The following is a 23,273-nucleotide window of genomic DNA, read 5'->3' as shown; positions in this document are numbered from 1 at the left end:
GGTGTTGCATTTTAAAATTTGGGATGCCATTGAGGTAGAGGGACAGAGACTTCCAGCTGGGCGAGGCATGCTTGGACCTGCCCCATTGGAATTCAGGTTAAGTAAGAGGTTCGGAGAGACCAAATATAGGTTTTTCCAAACAGAATTTTTGCTTTACAGCAGCGTTTTGTTGTCCCCCGTCGCACCGCGGAGCGAAAGGGGGACTATGGTTTTCCCCTCCGTCCGTCCGTCTGTCCGGGCGTGCGTGCGTGCGTACGTACGTGCGTGCGTAAGCGAAGGACCGCATTCAAATTTGGTGTGTGGGTGCAACCCACGTCAAAATCTAAGATGGCCGACGCCATGTATGTCTGAACCTTGTGAGCGGAATATCTTGAAAAATAAGCAAAGTACCAACTTCTAATCTGGTGTGTGGGTGTATCTCGGCAGAAGGAAGAACCCTATTGAAAATTGGGCCGCCACCTCAAAATCCAAGATGGCCGCCGCCATGTATGTCTGAACCTTGTGAGATGAATATCTTGAAAAATAAGCGAAGTACCAACTTCTAATCTGGTGTGTGGGTGTATCTCGGCAGAAGGAAGAACGCTATTGAAAATTGGGTTGCCACGTCAAAATCCAAGATGGCCGCCACCATATATATGTCTGAACCTTGTGAGCGAAATATCTTGAAAAATAAGCAAAGTACCAACTTCTAATCTGGTGTGTGGGTGTATCTAGGCATAAGGAAGAACGCTATTGAAAATTGGGCCGCCACCTCAAAATCCAAGATGGCCGCCGCCATGTATGTCTGAACCTTGTGAGATGAATATCTTGAAAAATAAGCGAAGTACCAACTTCTAATTTGGTGTGTGGGTGTATCTCGGCAGAAAGAAGAACGCTATTTAAAATTGGGTTGCCACGTCAAAATCCAAGATGGCCGCCACCATATATATGTCTGAACCTTGTGAGCGAAATATCTTGGAAAAATAAACGAACTACTAACTTCTAATCTGGTGCGTGGGTGTATCGAAGCATAAGGGAGAACGCTATTGAAAATTGGGTCGCCATGTCAAAATCCAAGATGGCCGCCTTGCGTCTTCCACTTTGTCAACTCGCATCACTTTACGATGGGGGACCTAGGCGTAACGCTTGTTTACTCATCAAGGCATTCCTTCTTCAGTCATATACCGTCTTGAAACGTGCAAAATGACTGTTATACTGTTCTGTCCCAAACACGACTGCGTTTATTGTCAGATCGGGAGTTGGACCTAGAATTGCTATTTCTCTAACAGCGTATCACATAAATCATTACTAATCTTTGTTCAATCAGCTTGACAAAAATCAAACATGCGAACTTAACATCATGATTACTATAATTGGCTCCACCGCTGTGGAAAGTGGGAACGGCTACAAAAATATGATAAGCAATGGGACATAGTCTGAGACTCCATCTTTGAAGAATCAAAAACGCGTCCTCTTCGAGTTGCCGAGTAACCCATTCGAGTGTCGACAATAATACCCACTCATGTCACGCCGTGAGGCGCCGAGGCCGTGTTATTGGCTCAGGAGTACAATCCTGGACGGGTCGCCACCACTCCGACGCAGGATACTCGAATGGCTTATTACCCCAGTAAGCTGATACCCATTGTGCCGACCTCGGAAGAATGACAGGCTGAACGAGCCCACCTGGAGTTATTTCAACGACACGATGGGCTCAAACTCAAAACCCTAATATCTTAAGTCGGCCACCTTAACCATTAAGCCAACACCAGGCTAGTGTCAACAATAGTTTTATTTTTTAACTTTAACCTATTTACAATAAAAATGGTATTGGAGTGAAGTTTTAAATAAATAACTCATTCTGATCACTCATTCTTTATTTGCTCGAGTTATTTATGTTCTTGCACCACAACATAGGGTTCTTCCACAGAAACCTGCGTTTAAAAAGAAAGAACTCATGGACATTTAGAATTGATTGGACAATAAAATGAGGTGGAAAGAGTTGGAATGAAAACTAATGGAAGATGGCGGATTGTGGCCTAAGAACCTGTTTATAAAAATATGGGTCTTCAAGTCATCCGCATCGAGTGCTTCATCCAATCGTTTCTGCCCCGAGACTTTAAGTTGCGTAACGTCTGAATATACTTGTCTTTGTATACCGTTTCGTCTTTCCCAAGGAAATCCACAATAATTACCCCTTCCTGATACCAAAAGATTGATGCCCTTGCTCTTTCTTTACTTTTGAACTTCTATGCCTAACTGGGGACCCTTTGTGTTTGCTTTGCTGCGTTTCACGTTCTGTTTCTATGCCGCAAGTCGTGATCTCATGAGAGAAAACGCCGTCGGTCCTTCTATATGAATCCAGCAATTGCTGCAAATGTCCTTGCGGAGCGTTTTCTTCTTCCTATTGCTGTTGTTGGCAGGTTTGAAGCCCTCTAATTATCTTTTCTGTGGTGCCCTTCATCCAGTTCGACACACTGGCCGATTCACCGGTAATTGCAGGACGATTTGCTCGGATTAAAGCATCTGCCTACCTTCGTTTCGTTCTCGTCTGGCGCAAAGCGAATCGGGAGGCCGCTTTGTGGTTTGTCGGGCGGATCCGTTTTGCCGTCTTTCGAATAGCGAATGCATCTTTGAAAGTTGCTGACGTAAATCGTGCTTTCCGTAAACTGTGGCCAGTTGTTTTAAATCTACGGAACAATTTTCACCGGACTTCACAAGGAATTTGATCGCCACACTTTTGCAAAGCTTGCCGTCGTTTGTTGAGTTTATTATTAGGAAACAAATGTAAACATGAATGAGCGCATGACTGAAGAGGAATGGTGGGAGATTGTCTGTATGAAAATTCTTCTTCTTTTTTTTTTTTTTTAATATAACTTGTGGCTCAACAGGCCTTTCTCCCATATTTAATTGCTCATTTTGTATGCAGCCTTTGGCTGCTGGTTGCGTTATTGCTGGGAGTGTGGTTGTGCCGCTGATGTCGCGCCCCCTGTAGGTTAGAGGTGGAATTTGTTGAGGGTGCTGGCGATAGCTCGCCTACTCTTCGTGAAGGAGACGGTGGGATCTTTGACGTCCACCAACTAATGCCGGCAGATGGAATGCCCAGTTTAACATCCATCCGAGCGACAGCACACCCATTGGTGCCTCTCCCTGCCTGCGAGACACCAGGATGGAAGTGTATAGCTGAGATTTGAACCCAGGCCAGATGCCTCAGATGGAGGTGTGTGGACCCCTACGCCATTCTGCCAGTCCTTACCCCAATATAATGTGGGTAGTGACAAATTTAGTTTTACAAGTAAGCAGCATAAATTAATCGATTACTCATTCAATTGAAAGCCAAATAAGGTCCATGAGAATAGGTGTGATAGTACTGTACTGTATTTGTGTGATTGTGTCACCAATCATGTGGCAGAATCCTGAACTAGTTGTAAATGATGAATACCAGCAAGTATAGCTAGTTGCATTAGTCAGGGTGGGGAATAATTAGAGCAGACAGAGGTTTTGCTCTGGTATAATCGATGCAGGAACTGATTTAGCAATGTTGTGTAGCTGCCACGTTATGGTTTTGCAAGTTTTGCAAATCTGAAGGTCAGCACTTTGTATTGGGTTCATGTCAAATCTAGCATTGCATATTTTTGCAGCAGAAAGAAGTTTATGACAGCCCAATTGGTCACTGTAATATGTGTCATTTTAACAGCAGGTAGGGGATCCAAATATATGCAGATCTGTTTTGATCTCATTTAGTTGGACTCAAATGAATCAACCTGTATTTCGATCTCCATCTTTGAAGAGATAATCTTCATTCACATTAAAGCTTAATACCTGGCCATAAAAAAAACTATCCATTAAAAAGTTTTTTTTAAAGTATCCATTCTTTTGTCTTTTGGGTCCTCAGGGTCTTTTGGGTCTTTGGACAGGGTCTTTAAGGGTCTTTGGTGTATTTGGGATCTTTAAGGGTCTTTTTGGTCTTCACCGTATTTTAGGTCATCTGGGTCTTTTGAATATTTAGTGTCTAAAATAGTTTTAAAGAGTAGTTTTAGGTTTCCAAAATGTTTAAGGTATCTTAAAGGGTCTTGGGGGAGGGGGTGGTCTTAGTGGTCCTAAGAGTTTTAAGAATTATAGGGTCCTTGTGGGTCTTCGTGGTCCTTGGGTTATTCATGGTCTTAATGGGTCTCAGGGTTGCAAAGGTTTGAGTGGATCGTAGAGGTCATGATGTGTCTTAGGGTTCTAAAGGGTTTAATCTATCTATAATTCCATTAATCTCTGTGTGTATGTGTGTATGTGTGTTTGTATGTTTGTCTGTGACCGCTGTTTCTCGACAACCACGGGTCCGATATACTTTAAACTTGCCAGGTATATTGCTGGGGACCCGAGGATGTGCCTTTTCAAGGTTTCATATTAATCGGACAAGTACTTACCGAGCTATGGCGATTTAGCCGTTCGCCGTTCGCTTTGGCGTTGCGAATGAACCAAACCATTTCATGTAAATAGAGGGGGGGGGTTCTGTGGTCGTTGCGAATGGACCAAACCATTTCATGTAAATAGAGGGGGGGGATTGTCACTGTACTCGCAAGCCGTTCGCCGTTCGCTTTGGCGTTGCGAATGAACCAAAACATTTCATGGACCAAACCATTTCATGTAAATAGAGGGGGGGGGGATTGTCACCGTACTCGCACCCACGTACCCACGTACCCACGTACGGGCATTGCACCCACGTACGGGCATGCCCTAGTGTAATTAATGCACGTACTTACGTTCTGTGCGGACAAACAAACAAACAAACGAACCCAAATGCAATAGCCTCTCCTCTGGTGAGGGTAAAAATATATGCAGATGAAAAACATAATATTTATTTACATATACTGTACTTACACACAACTTTAGACTGCAAATGAATGTCGTGTTGTCACCGGACAATCTACTAATGAGCGCACTGTCCAGAAGGCAAAACTCGGAGGGATGCCATCACTTCATTGATGAAGCCCTAGTAGTTCAGTTTCAGTTATTTTACAGATTGAATCGTTTTTTCTTTATCCATATTTCTAAAGTATCTGTCTTGGTTTGATTAGTCTGACCAGAAATTGCAAAAAGTTTGATTTGCACAGTTAAAAAAAAAAAAAAAAAAAATTGCAAAGTGCATTTTCTGGTGTGTACTTAGTCATTCGAATGTATGCGCTCATGCATCTCAGCTATAAATTGTCGTCCTGGTACTTCGCAGGTAGGCCAATACATCAATGTTTCCATCGTCCCTCAGGCGAATATTAAACTGGGCGCACCCCATCTGTTGGTGGACGTTAAAGATCCCATGGTGTCCTAAACCTAAAGAGTAGGTGAGCTATCTCCGGCACTCTGACCAAATTCCTGATCTAACCTCCAGGGAGCACTGCATCAGCGGCACTGCCACGTCTTAACAAGAACCAATGCTAATCCACAGCCACATGTTGCATACAAACGATGACTCGTCGCATGCCAATACTGTATGCTGAGAGCCAAAGCCTTAAAGGATCCCTTCAAATGTGGAAGTCGGGAGGGGGTGACAAACAAAGAGAATGCACATTTTAAATTGTTACAATAAAATTGATTTGTTTACTCATGAAGTTGGTGAGATGATTCACATAGCTAGTGATGTGGACTGAAATGTTGGTGCAAGTCCTCCCTCCAGCTTTTATATGCACGACCACCAGACCACCAGTAATCTTTAAGACGCCTTGGACACTGATCTCATCTTCCAGCCCTTTTAGCTACATTAAGTATTCTTCGGAAAAACGAATATTTTCCCAAAACTTTACACTGACAATGCTTGTTTTCGTTTTTTTTTTTTCGTTTTTTTTTTTTTCAGATGCTTCATAGCTTGGGAGAAACCAACACCAGAGACCGGATGAAATCTGCAGAGCTTCAGGAACTGCAGAATGCAGACTGGGTTAGCTGTAGCATCAGTTCTTTTTGTCCAGTTCTCATTGGATTTCGTGTTGCCGTTGAGTGGATTGCACTAACCTCCCTACCCCGAACACCCTTCCCCGTCTCGATCGTCTTGTCCGCACCAGGCACAGCTGTGGGGACAGGTGGTGTGCGATCTTCGCCGTGGAGTGCAGTTAAAGCACACGCCCCATTGTGAGGATCGCCTGCCCATCGAGTATGCACTCACACCTTACGAGATGCTCATGGCTGACATCCGTGATCGGCGGTACACCCTTCGAAAAGTCATGGTGAGTGCCCCATCACCCGAGACGATGTCAAATTCGGTTCTCCACTACCATCTGATTGGTTCATTATCCTAAAGTTACCTTTTACACATTGACTTTGCTATTGTTTGTCTGCATTGCTTAATGATAAATATTTCCTACTATGAACTTGCAGTTGGTCACCGTCTTTAACATCAATACAATTTTTCATGACAGACCAGAGGCATCAAAAGCTACATATATAGAACACTATCCGAAAGCACCCGCTGTTGCCCGGGTTCTTTTTGAATGAATTTACTACTATAATTCAGCTTTTACTCGCGGCCATAGAAGATTGACTACTATAATTCAGCTCAGCTTTTAATTGCGAAATGGGCCCAGCCCGGCCGAGGCGGTCTCGACCGCCCTCGCCACCTAGCCTATAACCTTCCTGGGGCCCGTCCCGACATTTTTTTTATTAGAGGTTTCCTCCTATCTTTCACCGTTCAGGAGATTAGCGCGTGCAGGCAAACAAACAAACGTTGGACGAGTTGGTTAGGTGAGAAGAACAAGCAGATAAGATTTTGGTTCAGGTCCGAATCCAGATCTGACCTATCAGTGGGAATCAAAACGTAAACTGTTCAGCCTGGTGGAGGTATGCTCGCTAACGATTGCCGCTTTAGTTGAAGTTGCTTCCTGAATGCTTGCATTTTCCTTGCACCCTTTATGTATGGTAAATGTAATAGATGCTACCCCACTTTCTAGTAAAGACAATAATTATCCTTTACCCACCCCCAACTTCCGACATAAAAGAGCAAAATTATCCTTTCCCGCCACCCGTTTCACAAATCAAACATAAGCACCCACACGTCCACTTATTAAATTGCAACATTTACTCTCCCTCACCCATTTACAGCATCTCCTCATCTTGGGGTAGGGAGGGGCCATATGATGGAGGCAAATTAATTTTGTTCCCTTGACTTTCCCATGGGTACTTTGAGCATGTATGCAAAAGTTAATCAAAATTGACCAAGCAACCCTTACATGACTGAAGAGAAGCATAACTATGGGTCACCCATATACAGTCACGTGAAAAAGTAAGTACACCCCATGTAAAGTTTTGACTTTTTCAACATATTTCAACATACAGCTATTTGATCTTCATTTCAACAATATTGATAGATAAAGGTGATATAATATAACAAATATCATGAAACATTTACATTTTGTAGTCCATTGTATAATATAAATAAACATAAATGCAAATTTCGCATGTGGAAAAAGTAAGTACACCCTTGGCTCTAATAGCTGGTATTGCCCCCATTGGCAGAAACAACCTCAAGTAGGCGTTTCTTATAACTGTCTACCAGTCTCTGACATTGACTGGGAGAAATTTTTGCCCACTCCTCCATGCAGAATTCTTTCAGCTGTGTGATGTTTGAGGGGATTCTTGCATGCACAGCTCGTTTCAAATCCCCCCACAACATCTCGATGGGATTTAGATCCGGGCTTTGACTTGGCCATTCCAGAACCCTCCATTTCTTTCTTTTCAGCCATTCCTTGGTGGATTTACTGGTATGTTTAGGGTCATTGTCATGTTGCAAGGTCCACCTTCGGTTGAGCTTCAACTTTCCAACAGATGGCCTCACATTATCCTCAAGCACTCTGGTACAATGAAGAATTCATCGTGGATTCTATGATGGTGAGCTGCTCAGGCCCTGATGCAGCAAAGCTGCCCCAAACCACAATATTTCCACCACCATGCTTTACAGTTGGTATCAGGTTCTTGTGGTCAAATGCTGTCTTTGGTCGAAGCCAAACATGTCTTCTGGTACTGTGGCCAAATAGCTCTACCTTTGACTCATCTGTCCAGAGCACATTGTTCCAGAAGTGCCGGTCTTTGCCTAGGTGATCATTGGCAAACTTTAGTCTTGCCCTGATGTTCTTTCTGGACAGCAAAGGTTTCCTCCTGGCACACCTCCCATGTAGATCAAATTTGTGCAGCCTCTTTTTAATGGTAGACTCGTGCACTTTGACATCAACAGTGGCAAGAGCTACCTGTAGGTCCCGTGATGACATTCTGGGGTTCTTTGAGACTTCATTCAGCATCTTGCGGTCTGCTCTCGGGCTGAACATGCTGCGGCGGCCTGGCCTGAACAAGTTGGCAGTTCTTTGTAATCTTCTCCACTTGTAGATGTTCTTCCGGACAGTGGAATGATTGATTTCAAATTGTTTGGAGATCTTTTTAAATCCCTTCCCAGACTCGTAGGCATCTATAACAGTCTTTCTGAAGGCCTCAGAGAGCTCTTTTGATCTAGGCATGGTGACGCCGCACGCTTCAACAACAAAGAGCAAACCAAACTAAATGTCTGAGGTTTAAATAAGACAGGTTCCTCCAAGATCCTCTCTAACGATGTTCTAATCATTTGCACCTGAGCTGGTGCACCTGATTCTAATTTTAGGTATTTGAAGTAGTGATAAATGGAGGGGTGTACTTACTTTTTCCACATGCGAAATTTGCATTTATGTTTATTTAAATTATACAATGGACTACAAAATGTAAATGTTTCATGATATTTGTTATATTATATCACCTTTATCTCTCAATATTGTTGAAATGAAGAGCAAATAGCTGTACATTGAAATATGTTGAAAAAGTCAAAACTTTGCATGAGATGTACTTACTTTTTCACGTGACTGTATGATGTGCTTTCTGTCTCTACTCAACACACATTGCAATCATCAACACCTCTGTTTTCTTTGTTGTTGTTATGTAAGCAGATTAATTTCATATGATTACCATCCTGATCTAGAATAGTCAAATTTGGCACAAAGCTTCATATTTTGTACACAAAGGTGCAATCATCCAATACTTGCATGATGAATTACCCTATATATTACCCGATAGTAATTACCCTATAGCAGAAAGTGCATATCTATCTACATGTAGTCATGTACTTAACTTTCTTTTGTTTTTGTTTTTTTTAATCCTGGAGCACAAAGTTTAACTTGTCCAAGACATTAACAATACCAGCAATGGTACCCGCCCTATGGGCGGGGCTTCAATTGAGAAGCCCAAATGGAAAGGCAAAATATCAGAAATTGAAGGCTTTTTTTATTTTAAACGATTCATATAAACATCCGTTGAATCGTATCACGCACAAATCATCAAAATCTAACCAGTACATGGCGCCCATTTTGAAAAAAGATTGAATTCTGCAAAATGGAAGCGGCCGCTACACGTCTTTCTCAGGCGCACGTTTATGTGTGAAGAGTGCGCGCCGAATCTGTAACACGGAAGCGGCCGCTACACCTGTTTCTGAGTCGCTTTGCACACGCTGCTGTGTTACTTCGGAGCCGTACGTTTATATAGGAAGAGTTCATCAGGCATTGATCTACTCTCTCCTGGTGCGTAGAATTTCAACAAAAGCCACATCACTTCATCACAGTTATTTCCTCTTTTCTCCCGCCTCTGGAACAAACTCCCTCACTCTCTTCAATCCCACTCCACCCTCCAGGTCTTTAAAACAGCTGTTCACCACCATCTCTTATCTTCCCCCATCCAAAACCTTGATCTTTTCTGCCCCCACTAATTTCACCCCAAATCCACTTTTTTGAAATATCAACTTCTGTCCTGGAAGTCCTTGGTGTCCTTGTGTTTTTTCTTCTCCCACCACCCCGCCCCCCTTCCCACGCTTCCTCCCCCCAAGCCCTCTCCCTCCCACACATCTCCCTGCTCTCAAATGTTATGTTTGTGTGCTTCCCCTTCTCTCCCCATCTTGTCTTCCGCTCCCTCTTTTTATATATTTTGTTTGTCTGGTTGATTTGTTTGTGAAATAAATGTTAGCTCTTTCACGAGCCTCGATTCAGTATACAAAAAAAACAAAAAATCGGTAAATATTGTTCCATCGTGTTTGGAAAAACTGGAAAATTGGAAAACTTGGAAAAATTAGAAAAACAATCTGGCCTATTTTACTCCCAGGAGTCCCAGAAATACCCACCCAAAATATCGTTGCGATCGGTTCAGCCGTTTTTGCGGTACCTTCGAACGGACGGACAGACATTTGGTGAATTATAGTAAGATGAAGCCCTGTGCCAAATTTGGCGAATCTAGCTTTCCTCGTTGGCCAGTTGGTTTCCATACAAATACAGGCAGTATCATCACGATACTCATGCACTCAGCCTCCAGCCGTGGTGTGAGTAATGACATCGAGGTTGTGTGTGTTTTTAATTGTACATACAAGGATTTTTGAAGTTTTTGGGAGGAAATTGACATGCAGGTACCAGAATGTATTTATCCCCCACCCATTAGCTTTCTCCACTCCACTAATTTTCCAGTCCCCTCTCCCCTACCACCCCACCCCACATTTCATGATTTCGATTTGAACCTGTTCAGTAATGATTTGATTAACCTTTTTGGGTAACTGTGAAAACATGATGGTTATATTTTTAATTATGGGACTGCTACAACTGCTACTGCTTCGAGCAATACTACTACAACTACTGCTACTAATACTCGTACTAATACAACAACAACAAACAACATGCATTTTAAAGGCCATTTTCCCTACTAGAGCGGGGGTTAGCCTTGCGGTCCCCATGACAATCTTCTCCATTTTGCCCTGTTTTCTGCATCTCTCCTTGTTAACCCCCTTGCCCGCATTTCTTCTTCCACCATCTTTAGCCAAGTCTTTCTCGGTCTTCCCTGTCCTCTACTTCCTTCTACATTCATTTCCATCACTCTTCTCAACCAGTCACTTTCATCCTTCCTCAACACATGACCAAACCATCTCAACCTGTTCCTCTTCAAAGCATCAATCACAGGCTCTATTCCCATCATCTTTCGCAATTCATCATTTGTCTTCCTCTCTCTCAACGATACTCCGCACATCCGTCGAACCATTCGCATTTCCACCCTTTCCAACCTTCGTTGTTCATTACCCATGTCTCGCTCCCATAAATCATAACACTTCTCACACATGCAGCATACACCTTTCCCTTCAGCTTCAACGACACTCCCCTCATCATCAGCACGCCACTCAGTTCCCGAAACTTCTTCCATGCACATCTCACTCCAGCAACCGTTGCCGAGTCTGATCCACCTTCTCCATTCAGCATGTCTCCGAGGTAGCAAAATGTTTTCACACCTTCCAGCTTCATGCCGTCTCCAAGATACAACTCAACATTTCCTCCATCTGCAGCTCCCTCTGTGCACACCTTACATTTGAATGCAGCTGCCACACTGGTTAATGACCCTCTCAGACCACTACATTTTTGATGAACCCACTCAGCGCACACTGTACATTGAATGGAGTTCACTCCGACACCCTTCCTACACATAGCACAGGGCTACTTCCCAGTTCTTTCCACCACTTGCCACCACTTTACCACTTGCCATCACCTTCGTCTTTCCGATTTTCACCTTCAGACCTTTTGTCTCCATACATTCCTTCCACTTGTTCATCTTTTCCTTCAGTCCATCCATACTTTCCGCAATCAACACCAGATCATCTGCATACAACAACTCCCACGGTAAACCCTCCTTTACGTTCTGAGCCAGCACCTCCATCACAGCTACAAATAGTAGTGGACTTAGCACCGACCCCTGATACACTCCCACCTTCACCTCAAACTCACCACTGTTCCCGTCCTTCGTCCTTACAGCTGTGCGTGCTCGTTTGTACATTGCCATCACTACTCTGATCAACCATTCCTCCACTCCTAACTTCCTCAATGCCCATGTCAATACTTTGTGTGGAACGCTATCGAATGCTTTCTCCAGATCAACAAACCCAAGAAACAACTTCTTCCTCTTCTCCATGTACTTCTCCTGCAACTGCCTCGCAATGAAAAGCGCGTCTGTCGTTCCTCTTCCTGGCATAAATCCAAACTGCATTTCGTCGATCTTCACTTTCTTCCTTATCCTCCTCTCCAACACCCTTTCCAATACCTTCATTCCATGCTCCAATAACTTTATCGCTCGGTACGAGCCACACTCCAGAGGGTCACCTTTCCCCTTGTATAGAGGGATGAGGGTACTCGGTTCCCAATCCACTGGAATGCGGCCTTCTTTCACCACCAGATTACAGATCTCTGTCATTCTCTTCACACCCCAACTTCCTGCTGCCTTCAACATATCTCACACAACTCCCATCGGCCCTCCCGCTTTTCTACCCTCCATTGCTTTTATCGCTTCCTCAACTTCCTTCTCAGTTATCTTCCCTGCCGGTCCTAAAACTGGGTTAATGTCTATGTTGCCATCCCATTCATTCTCTGTATTCAACAGCATTTCCATATATCTTTTCCATCTTCCTTTAATTCCATCTGGGTCGACAACGATTTGTCCCACTTCATCCGTCAAGCAACTCACCCCCATCACATCACACCTCTCTTTCGCTATCTGCTTTGCAATCCTGAATACTGCTTTCTGACCCTCTTCCGAATCCAAGCATTCTCCGAACATTTTCCTACATGCCTCCTGCGCCTTTGCTACCTCTTTCTTTGCAGCCTTCCTGGCTGCCTTATAACTTTCATGCTCTGCTGTTTCTGCTCCCGCACCCTTCGCCTTCTGCCACTCCTTGAACTTCTTCCTCTTCTCGTCAATCCTCTTTCCAACTTCATCATCCCACCACCATGTTTCCCGAGTGACTCGGTGGTCCTTTTGTCCATCCACATACATCACCAACGGCTCCCAACAGACTAGCTTTCATTGACATCCAACCACTTTCATGCTCAACCACATCATCCTCGACCCTACTCAGCCTCTCTTTTAATGCCTCCCTTACTGTCACCTCTTTCAACCTCCACACCTTACTTCTCGGTTGGTACTTCACCCACCGAGCTCTCCTCGCACCTTTCACCCTTATGTCGCAGACAACCAAGTGGTGCTGTGAAACAGCCTCCTCCCCCGGGATCACCTTTGTGTCCCGGAGGTGCCCCCTATCTCGCCTACGCACCATCAGGTAGTCAACGGTTGTCGTCGACCCACCTGACGTGTATGTAACAAGCTTATTATCCTCTTTCTGGAACTGAGTATTACAAATCAACAAATCAGCAAACTCCAAAATCCTTTCACCTTCTCCATTTCTCACACCATATCCGTAACCCCCATGAACTCCGTCAAAACCATCCATACTCCTTCCCACATGTCCATTTAGGTCTCCTCCTACCACAACAACTTCCTCATCTTTCACGTTTTCCATCAGCTTCTCTATCGCACACCAGAACTTGTCCTTCTCTTCATCGCTTCGACCAACCTGCGGAGCATATCCCGAGATGACGTTCACGAAGAGCTTTCCAATCATTTTCATCATCATCAACCTCTCACTCACTCTAGTCACACTCACCACACTGTCTACAAACTCCTCAGAAAACAGGACACCAACACCATTCACGCCCTCCAGGCACCCTTACCACATAAACTTGTATTTCTGTCCCTGCCTACCCTTCACCATTCACCATTCTCACACCACTTCCCTTCCATCTCGTCTCTTGCACACAACATATGTCCACTCTTCTTCTGACCAATACTTCCACCACTTCTCCTGATCTCCCTGTCATTGTCCCTACATTCCATGTCCCAAACCTCAGAAACCGATCTCCACTTCGGGCTGTACCCTGCCCATATGTAGTTGTAATTGTCATGGTTCTCTTTTTGAGGCAATGTTTTTATGGCCGGATGCCCTTCCTGACGCCAACCCTCTTCGTCGTCTCTTACGACACGCAGGGATACGGTGTACCTATTCTAATCCAGGGTATACACTGAGAAACATTTAAAACATGTAAATTCGGGCGCGGGGGGGAGGGGGGGGGTGGTGGTGGTGGCGTCAGCATCACTGCTGCGGTTTAAACATATTTAAATAATATTTAAACAAAACCATGAAAAACAATCTGGGAAAAGTCTCTAAGTGAGAACGTGGATTTGAGAAAGCAGGAGCAGAGGTGGAAGAAAAACGAGATATAGGGGGTGGGGCACAAGTCGAGATGAGGAGGAGAGCGAACAAGCACGTGTCCGGGAGGAGAGAAAGAATTAATATAGAATTTTTTGTTGTTGTTTATTTGTTTGTTCTGTTTTCAAAACGCTGGACAAAGGGTAAGATGTTTGTGAGAGGTAGGGGGGAGAAAAGAAAATCAAAGAAACAAGCAAATACTATGAAGGAAAGAACCCATATTCACAAAACACTGATGGGGGGGGAGGGAGCATGGAGAGACCAGGCCGCGCACGAGGCGCGAACAAAAAAACGACTAATTACACGCAAATGTGCAACAACTACAAAACCAAAACCAAATAGAAACACACAATAACACATGCACAACAAAATACCCAGCGGAAATTTGACAAAGACACGAACGGGAAAACACTCAAACTTTGATGCCGTGGAGAGATCGAAGCAAGCCTCGTCGCTCGAGGGACCGGAAGTCGGAAGCCTAATATTGCTTTTAACATCCCCCAATTATTTCCACCTCATTGTGGGTCAGACAAGCAAAGCTTTCAACACAAGTCTCTCAAAAACAGACAGGTCAATCCTGGCAGTCGACTGAAGGTGATATAAATTTTGTAATTTGACCAGTTTGCCAGTGATAACACACTCGCCTATGCTACGTGAAAGACAAAATGTGATTTTCGACATCTAACGACTAATGCTAACAGGCAGGTCATATAGTTTAACGCCAGAGGCACTGCGTGCTTTGTGATCCAATCCTCGGCCTGCAAAGTACCAATCAGACAGTGGAGAGTCGGGTCGGTAATTGAACTAGGCAACTCAAAGCTACCTCTCCACAATCCTTTTGGTGCCAATTTAATTATGGGACCATCTACTTCTTACTTATTACATAAGCACTAGGGCAAGCCAATTTCTTAAGCCTTGCACAAACTGATGTTTATCATGATATAATTTAGTTGTTCGCATTAAGCATTTCGTATTGCCTGGGCTTCCTCTAGTCATTTCCCAACTTGTGTTGAACTCATCTTTTCTGGTGTGATATGCACTTTACAGGTTCATGGAGACATCCTGCCACGTATTAGGAAGAGTGCCCATGACATTATCTTGGATTTCATTCGCTCCCGCCCAACTCTCAATCCTGTAAGTTCCTATTCGATCATCTCTATTATTGTTGCTGCTATAACCTTTTGTTCTACACATCTTGGTTTATGAAACTGATGTTTCATCTATTCTTCCCTTGAGCATCTACAACTCCTGGATTAGCTTTCACATGCAGTGCACACGGAACAGTAACACCAAGATATGTCTGTGCACTTTTATTCATAAAGTGCAGGACCATTAACATACAATTGACAGATCAATATAATGCATGGAAATTGAACCCAGGATCTCAGCATCAATGAACTGCATGCTCGGATGTCAACCCCCAATAAACTAACTCATAACTATCAGCTTTACATCTCAGCACTAACTTTAGAAAACAATCAGAAATTGCAAACCCTCACCAGGACTTGTTTTGTGTGGTGTTCGTGTGGCGTGTAGATGATGCATTGACCACGTAGTTTAAGTTCTTACAGCGGACAAATATATGTATATTTTTATGTAGATTCACCTTCCAATCGTATATACTTTCGAGACCTACACGGTCCAATTGCATGTACATTATAGACATACTCACATCAATACAGTAGTGCATACTTTAGACGTACTCGCATTCCAATTGTACATTGGTATTGGACAACCAAACAGCATGTTTTTCGGTTTTATTATACAGATTATACGGAATTGATAAAGCTGCTCATGTTCCAATAATACGTAATTAGACATAGTTCCAATTGGACGTAATTAAGACATACTCACATTTCAATAGTACTTAATGTAATTAGTAAACATACTCGTATTCCAATGGTATGTAATTAGATGTACTCACATTACAATAGTACATAATAAAGACGTATTTGCATTTCAAGAGTCAGTAATTCATAGAAGTAATCACATTTCAATAGTACGCAATTAATAGATGTGCTCTCATTTCAATAGTACCAATAGACATACTCGCATTTCAATAGTATGTATTTAATAAACATACATATTGTTACGGGGTCCCCCCCCTTACCCCCGGTCTCGGTAGGCCTCCGAACCCCGAGAGGGTCCCCGGCAGAAAGATGTTATCCCTGGTTGAAACCCAGCAGATAACGTCCCTCAATGGAACCAGCAAATGAAACAGCCGAACCAATGGTGCAACCACACCAAGTTATAAGCAAACCATACTATATTGTAAATCACACACAAAGCCATACAGCAATGGGGCAATCACCCCTACTTTCAAATCTTACGATAATATCCTTGTCAATCCCCTTAAACCCACTCACGGCACCTCCCCCAATGTCTCTGCTCTCCTCCAAGGCGAAGTCCCAATGTCTCTGTGCGCTCCCGCGATCGGGGAGTCAAGGCCCGGTGGTCAATTGAGGCGTGGACGAGCGAGACGACCCCGAGGTCACGTGCTCCGCCCCCAGCAGCACAGCGGTGGCGAGGAACCTCACAAAGATGCGCTCCGACGTACACGTTGCGGTTCCACCTGCGAGCCTCTGTATAATTCTCACGTGTCCCTTTCTGGCACAGCCGTTCCCGGCAATCCACCAGGGAATAATGTCCAGCTGACACGACGAAAGCCGGTGCACGGCCGGGTGCTCGCGTGGCCAAGATGACGGACGGCTTTCGCTCCAACCCGGATTCTCAAGGCCTGGATCCTCCGGAACCTCAAGGAGAATTCCCGACGACACCGACTCCACACACTCCGGCGATATTTCTTATCGACCGAACTTCCCTTCAAGGACGCAAAGTTCCCTCGCCCAGTACGTCGAACGCTCGGCCCGGAGCTTCAAACCCCACGTCTCTTTTTGATCTCCTCCCACCTCCTTTTCTTCGCTCCACCTCTTCCGGTCTCGATCTGGATTTCTGGCCACATTTTACCAAGAGCGCTTTTAAATCTTTTACTCACAACAACCCTTTCCCTTAAGTCACAATAAGCCTAATATCTAGAATACTTCGAACCAGCAACAATACTCATAACCACAATCATTAAGGCCGAGTCCGTAACAATATCAATAGTACGTTACGTTTATGGGGGTCGGTGAAAGGTTACCGTAGGGAAGGTAGGACTGTATGTATAGTTGGAGCATTTACCGTGGATGCGTAGGAGAAACCTCGATGTACAGTAAGTAGGGAAACTGTAGCTTAAGATTGTTTATGTCTTCACATGAGGGGTGAAGCAGTGCTAATTATTGTAGGGATTAAGGCTAATTTTCCCCAGTACATGATTTCCCCTCTGTAATTTTCTCTTTACGTTTTCGCTGACTCGACCGGCCATGCAAAAACCTCCTTCAAACAACAGCAGCAACCGCCCACTGCAAGCAAGCAGGTTCCCAGACTAAGGTCAGGTCAGCTATGGGAGCATGTGCTGGAGCAGCGTGTCACCACATCCACTTTCCGACGGTATTCCAGGGGCCTCCGTCTGGCCACCCCCCAGGCTGATGCCTGGCCCATCCCTATCTCCTTGAGATGCCGATCAACCTGCTGCAACCACGAGGCATGCGGATGGCCCGTTGGCCTCCTCCACTCACGAGGCTCCCTAGCTGAGAGTATCTGGTGAGCTGGATCAGGGTCCGGAAAACGAGCCACATGTCCATACAGCCGCAGCTGACGCTCACGGACCATACAGGAAACAAATCTCATCTGAGTTTCACTCAGCAACTGCTCGTTGGACACGAAGTCCGATCAGCGATAGTCAAGGATTCCCCGAAATCTTGGTTCCAACGGCATTGTCTCATTCTTTGGCCCTTGGTAAGGGTCCAAGTCTCACATCCGTAGAGCCAAACTGGAAGCACCAACAACTTAAAGACTCTGACTTTCGTCCTCCTGCATAGATACCGACCGTGCCACACCCCATGATCCAGTGAATCCATGACTCCCCAGGCCTGACCCAGATGTCTATCAACCTCTGGCTCGCAACATGTGGAGACATGAATAACGCTGCCAAGGTAAGTGAATCTCTTCGTGACCTCAACTTCGGGATGTGGGTGGGGAGGCCAACGATGCGATTGGTTCTCAGGAGTAAAGAAGAGGAGTGTGCTTGGTTGGTCTAAAACTAACAGGACGCTCGCCATTTTTGGTTCTGTGGGATCTTGACTTTGCGAGGGAGGAGAGCGTGGACGGAGAGCTTGGTGGAGGAGCAGGAAACTGTGCTTCGTGGCAGAAAGGACCATAGGAGTGTAAAGCGGAGTCCGTGGTTGAGGAAAAGGGATTGCGGGTAGTGCTCGTCCCCCGCCTCATTGCCGAGCGCTTTTTGGCGCGTGGTGCTCAACACGTCGCCATCTTCCCACCTACGTGTTCGGGCATCCAAGCCCGCAGGCGGGAAGATGCACTATAAAATGCACTCCAACGAACTCGTTGGGACGACGAGCTAAGTGCACTATAAAAAGGAAACATTTTATTTTGTTATCTTTTCCCTGTGTGTGTATTCGAGACTGCTGGAGGATAATCAAAGTAGGAATTTCAATTCGTTTACCTCACCATTCATTTTATTCTTTGGTTTGTTTTCATTAAATTCATATTTGTTGAATTTACTGTCATGTTTTTGTCGTGGGTTCAGAATAAACCGGTGTTGCTTTCGTTCCATTCATGTAAACGTCTCGCATCCCGTCATTCCCGTATGTATTTAATAAACATACATATCAATAGTACATAATTAATAGAAATACTCACATTTCAATAGTATGTATTTAATAAACATACATTTCAATAGTACCTAATTAATAGAAATACTTACATTTCAAAATGATGTATTTGATAAACATACTGTCGTGTCGCCAGTGATTAAGATCACAGGCGGCAGACAGCCGAATGTTGCTTTACCTCCGAGGCGTATTTCGAAACTTGGCAGGGATTATCTTTTCGCGCGCGCGGGAAAGGCCCGATGCCTTATCTAATCGGATGGCCGCCATGGGGTTATTACTCGACCCCCCCCCCCCCCCCGCATCCCCCTTTCCCCCCGCTCAATCCCAAAGCTGGCACAAGAGAGAGAGAGCGAGTCCGCTTCTTCCTCGTCCTCTCCACGATCGTGCACGGGCCAGGAACAGCCAAGCCTGGGACAAAGAACAAAAGCAACTGCCCGATCCAATTGCCAGGACCAAGGAGAGGCAAAACAATTACAACTGTTCGCCACGCACGCCAGCACCAGAGAGAGTGAGAGAGGGGGGTGCACCCCCTTTGTCCCTCGCTGACGTCACTCCCCGACCAATCCTGATGTCCCATTACATCAGTCCATGGCCATGACCAATCATCGTCTTCAGGGCGGGGTCTTGCGGCCTTGCTTGACGCCCAATGATGGTCGAGGCGTGGCCTCCCTGTCACGAGTCGTCGGGGGGTGGAGTCTAATCTCTGTTCGGGAATGTTGGGATGACGTCGGGGTTTACTTGCTGATTGGCAAATGTGCTGGGTTTCTGTCGAGCTTGTCAGTATGGTTGTGGCAATGTGCCGAGTGCATGGCTGGCCGAGTGAATTTTATAAAAACAAAGGGAAAATTACAGGAGGCGTTACATACTCGGGATTAATTAACCATAAGCCCTATTTAACTAGCACAAAACCGTATGTCGACATGCAAACGCTCTTGCCCGCACAGTCGGCCTACTTAATAGAGATTCTTCCTCTTCGCGGCATACGTTCCATTCTAAACTCTCCATTCATGACTTCACTAAGGTATTTCATCTCCTACCCCCACAAACGTAACAATACATTTCAATAGTACGTAATTAAAAGAAATACTCACATTTCAATAGTATGTATTTAATAAACATACATTTCAATAGTATGTATTTAATAAACATACATTTCAATAGTACGTAATTAATAAACATACATTTCAATAGTATGTAATCAATAAACATACATTTCAATAGTATGTATTTAATAATAGTATGTAATTACTAGATGCACTCTTTTAAATAGTACGTAATAGACATATGCACATTTCAATAGTACGCAAATAATAGATGTACTCTCATTTCAATACGATGTAATTCATAGATGTACTCATTTCAATAGTACGCAATAGACATACTCACATTTCAATAGTACGCAATTGTACTCACATTTCTCACACTCACATTTCAATAGTACGCAATTGACATTCTCACATTTCAATAGTACGCAATAGACATACTCACATTTCAATTGTACGCAATAGACATACTCACATTTCAATAGTACGCAATTAATAGATGTACTCGCATTTCAATGGTATGTAATAGACAAACAGTACTCTCACTTTGAGGGGATGTAATTAATAGACTTACGCACATTTCAATCATGCATAATTAATGGATGTACTCACATATCATTAGTAATTAATAGATGTACTCACATTTCAATAGTAATTAATAGATGTACTCACATTTCAATAGTAATTAATAGATGCACTCACATATCAATAGTACGTAATAGAATGAATGAATGATTGAATGAATCTCACATTTCAATTGTGCATAATTAATGCATGTACTCGCATTTCAATGTTGTGTAATTAGGATATGTACTCATTTCAATAGTATGTGATTAATAGACATGCACACATTTCAGTAGTACATAATTAATAGATGTACTCATTTCAATACTACGTAATTAGTAGATGTACTCATTTCAATACTACGTAATTAGTAGATGTACCATTTCAATTCTATGTAATTAGAAGATGTACTCACATTGCAATAGTACGTAATTAAAAGATGTACTCTTATTTCAATAGCACATAATATGTCGACGTATTTGCGTTTCTAGTGTAAGTAACTCATATGTACTCACATTTCAATAGCATGTAATTAATCGACGTACTCACATTTCAATAGTATGTAATTAATAGAGGTATTCGTATTTTAATAGTACGTAATAGACATACACACATTTCAATCGTGCATAATTAATGGATGCACTTGCATTACAATAGTATGTAATTTGTGAGATGTACTCACATTTCAATAGTACATAATTAAGACATACTTCAACAGTATATAATGAATAAACATCTTCACATTTCAATAGTATGTAATTAATAGCCACATTCTGTGCAGACAGACACAGAGAAAGGACCCAAAAGCAATACTTTCTCTCTGCAATATATGGTAACACAAGCCTCATTATATTCAACCTTTTGTGAAATCTAAAGAAAAAAAATTCTTCTTGAAGGCGGTGGAGCGGCGCTTGCGACACCCGACACCGAGACCTCGCAGCCTCCATGAACAAATGCTTGATGAGATTCGCGGTGATCACAGACTGCGACCTGTCTCGCCTTTATTGCAGCGCAGCCATTCAGGTATGTGGTCTCCACCCTTCTGCGCAATATACATAAATTATTGCTCTGTCTTTAATACCTCCATGACATTCTCTGACCTTTGTTCCATTAATATTACATTCCCCACTTTGTCTTCTCCTGTCTAGAGGTGAATGTTGCCAAGGGGAAACCAGGCCGCAAGCGAGTTCTGCTCAAAGCACCCACTCTAGCAGAGTTGGAACCAGATGTAAGGAACAACCAGGCCAAGCTTGATTTTATCTCAACACTTCTCTCTTTGAGCAGTGCAGGATAATTTATACCATTCAAGTGCATCAGCCATCTTGGTTATACTTGATGGCTTTGATCACTTCGTTATTTTGAAACTGCCCTTGTAAAAGGCACATTCAGGTTTGATGAGTTTTGTTTTGGAAAAGGTTGTTTTGTTGATACAAATGGTTTATGGAATATTAAAAACCTAGGTGAAAGCCAATGGGAAAAATACCCCGATAGAAAAAGGGGGGAAAAGTAAGGCTTTTATTACTGTGCTGGTTGAAAGAGGTCAAAAATAATAATAAAATCGTATTTCTTAAGAGTAAAGATATCGCAACACATCCTCGCTTCATATTGGTACCTTAGTTTATATTTCACGTGGAAAGTCCGAATCCAACCTCTCCATCACTTTGCTCCCTTGCAACGCGGATCCTTTACATCCTACCACATTTTCTTCTCGATATTGGCAAATATGCAAACGGCTTAGTCTGCATGTCGTGGGTTTGGGAAGATTAGTGTCTGCACGGATAGCACCCCACATCGCTCGGTTTTGAATCGCTATTTGCGGGTCGGGCGTGAGGAAGTACCAGCACGTCGCATAGCAGGCTCAAACGTTCCACCGAAGCAAGGTGGCGCTGCCTCAGGGACTTGCTTTATACACATCGTTAAAAGTAAATAATGACAGAGGTTGTGTTGTTTTTTTTACACAATGTCGTGAGATTACTCGGACAAAGGCCCTTGTAATCGATGCCATGGGTTTTCTGGTGTAGTCCCTGGTGGAGTTGTGTAAATATAAAATAGATGGAAACAGACAGCTGTTTCTATCACCCAAAAAAAAAAAACCCCACATTTGAAGCAAAAACATTTTCACTGCCGACGTACACATCTTCCTATAATTCACCAGATGTCTGTCCGTCTGTCCGTCCGTTCCCAGGTACCGCAAAAAACGGCTGAACCGATCGCAACGATATTTTGGGTGGGTAATCCTGGGACCCCCTGGAGTAAAATAAGCTATATTGTTTTTCCAATTTCAGCTTTGGTCTCCAGCATTTTCATGTTTGGACTCCTGCCTAACATTATTGTCCCGGGTACCGCAAAAACGGCTGCACCGATCGCAACGATTTCCTGGAACCCCTGCAGTAAAATCCTATGATAATTCACCAAAGGAACATGACATGAAAATTAAAAACGGCTGAACAGTATTTCATGAACATTTCATGGCGGAATTGAGGAAAATCCTGATGAATTACGAACCTGCCGCAAATGCGGAAGTGGACAGATTACGGCAATGAGCTGGTTTGATAATATCCCAAATAAATGACAACCGTCATTTAAAGTAGTATTTTGTTAAAGTATCAATTGATGGTTGGAATTGAGTGAATACAATTACGATTTTGAATAAGTAATTGTATTCACCCAACCGTACGGAACTTCACATCAGGATTTAAATATTTGTTTATGTCACGAATGTTGTTAAAAGTTAATTTTTTTTTTTAATGCTATTTAATTTGTGATTGGAGTTATGCTGTTTGGAATGAAAAAAGATATCGAGTTCAAGTGAATGACGAAATGCCATGACGGTTTCTACTTTCTAAATGT

General features: G+C 43.5%; 1 protein-coding gene across 4 annotated transcripts in view; it reads left to right on the top strand.

Moving 5' to 3' along the window:
- The window catches only part of SPIRE1 (spire type actin nucleation factor 1), a 71,840-nt gene that overhangs the window by 36,411 nt on the left and 12,156 nt on the right, over nucleotides 1-23,273 (top strand). For 3 of the 4 annotated variants that reach the window (XM_068126645.2, XM_068126647.2, XM_068126648.2), the window contains 5 exons: nucleotides 5,816-5,896; nucleotides 6,021-6,182; nucleotides 15,134-15,220; nucleotides 21,320-21,446; nucleotides 21,572-21,651. In XM_068126645.2, the coding sequence (XP_067982746.2) occupies nucleotides 5,816-5,896; nucleotides 6,021-6,182; nucleotides 15,134-15,220; nucleotides 21,320-21,446; nucleotides 21,572-21,651 (537 nt within the window). The remainder of the gene's footprint in view (nucleotides 1-5,815; nucleotides 5,897-6,020; nucleotides 6,183-15,133; nucleotides 15,221-21,319; nucleotides 21,447-21,571; nucleotides 21,652-23,273) is intronic. The other variant, XM_068126646.2, reaches the window with a different exon arrangement.

Source organism: Myxine glutinosa, chromosome 10 (assembly GCF_964187855.1).
Source record: "Myxine glutinosa chromosome 10, kmMyxGlut1.1, whole genome shotgun sequence".
Taxonomy (NCBI): Eukaryota; Metazoa; Chordata; class Myxini; order Myxiniformes; family Myxinidae; genus Myxine; species Myxine glutinosa.
This window is presented reverse-complemented; position numbering and strand designations above follow the sequence as displayed.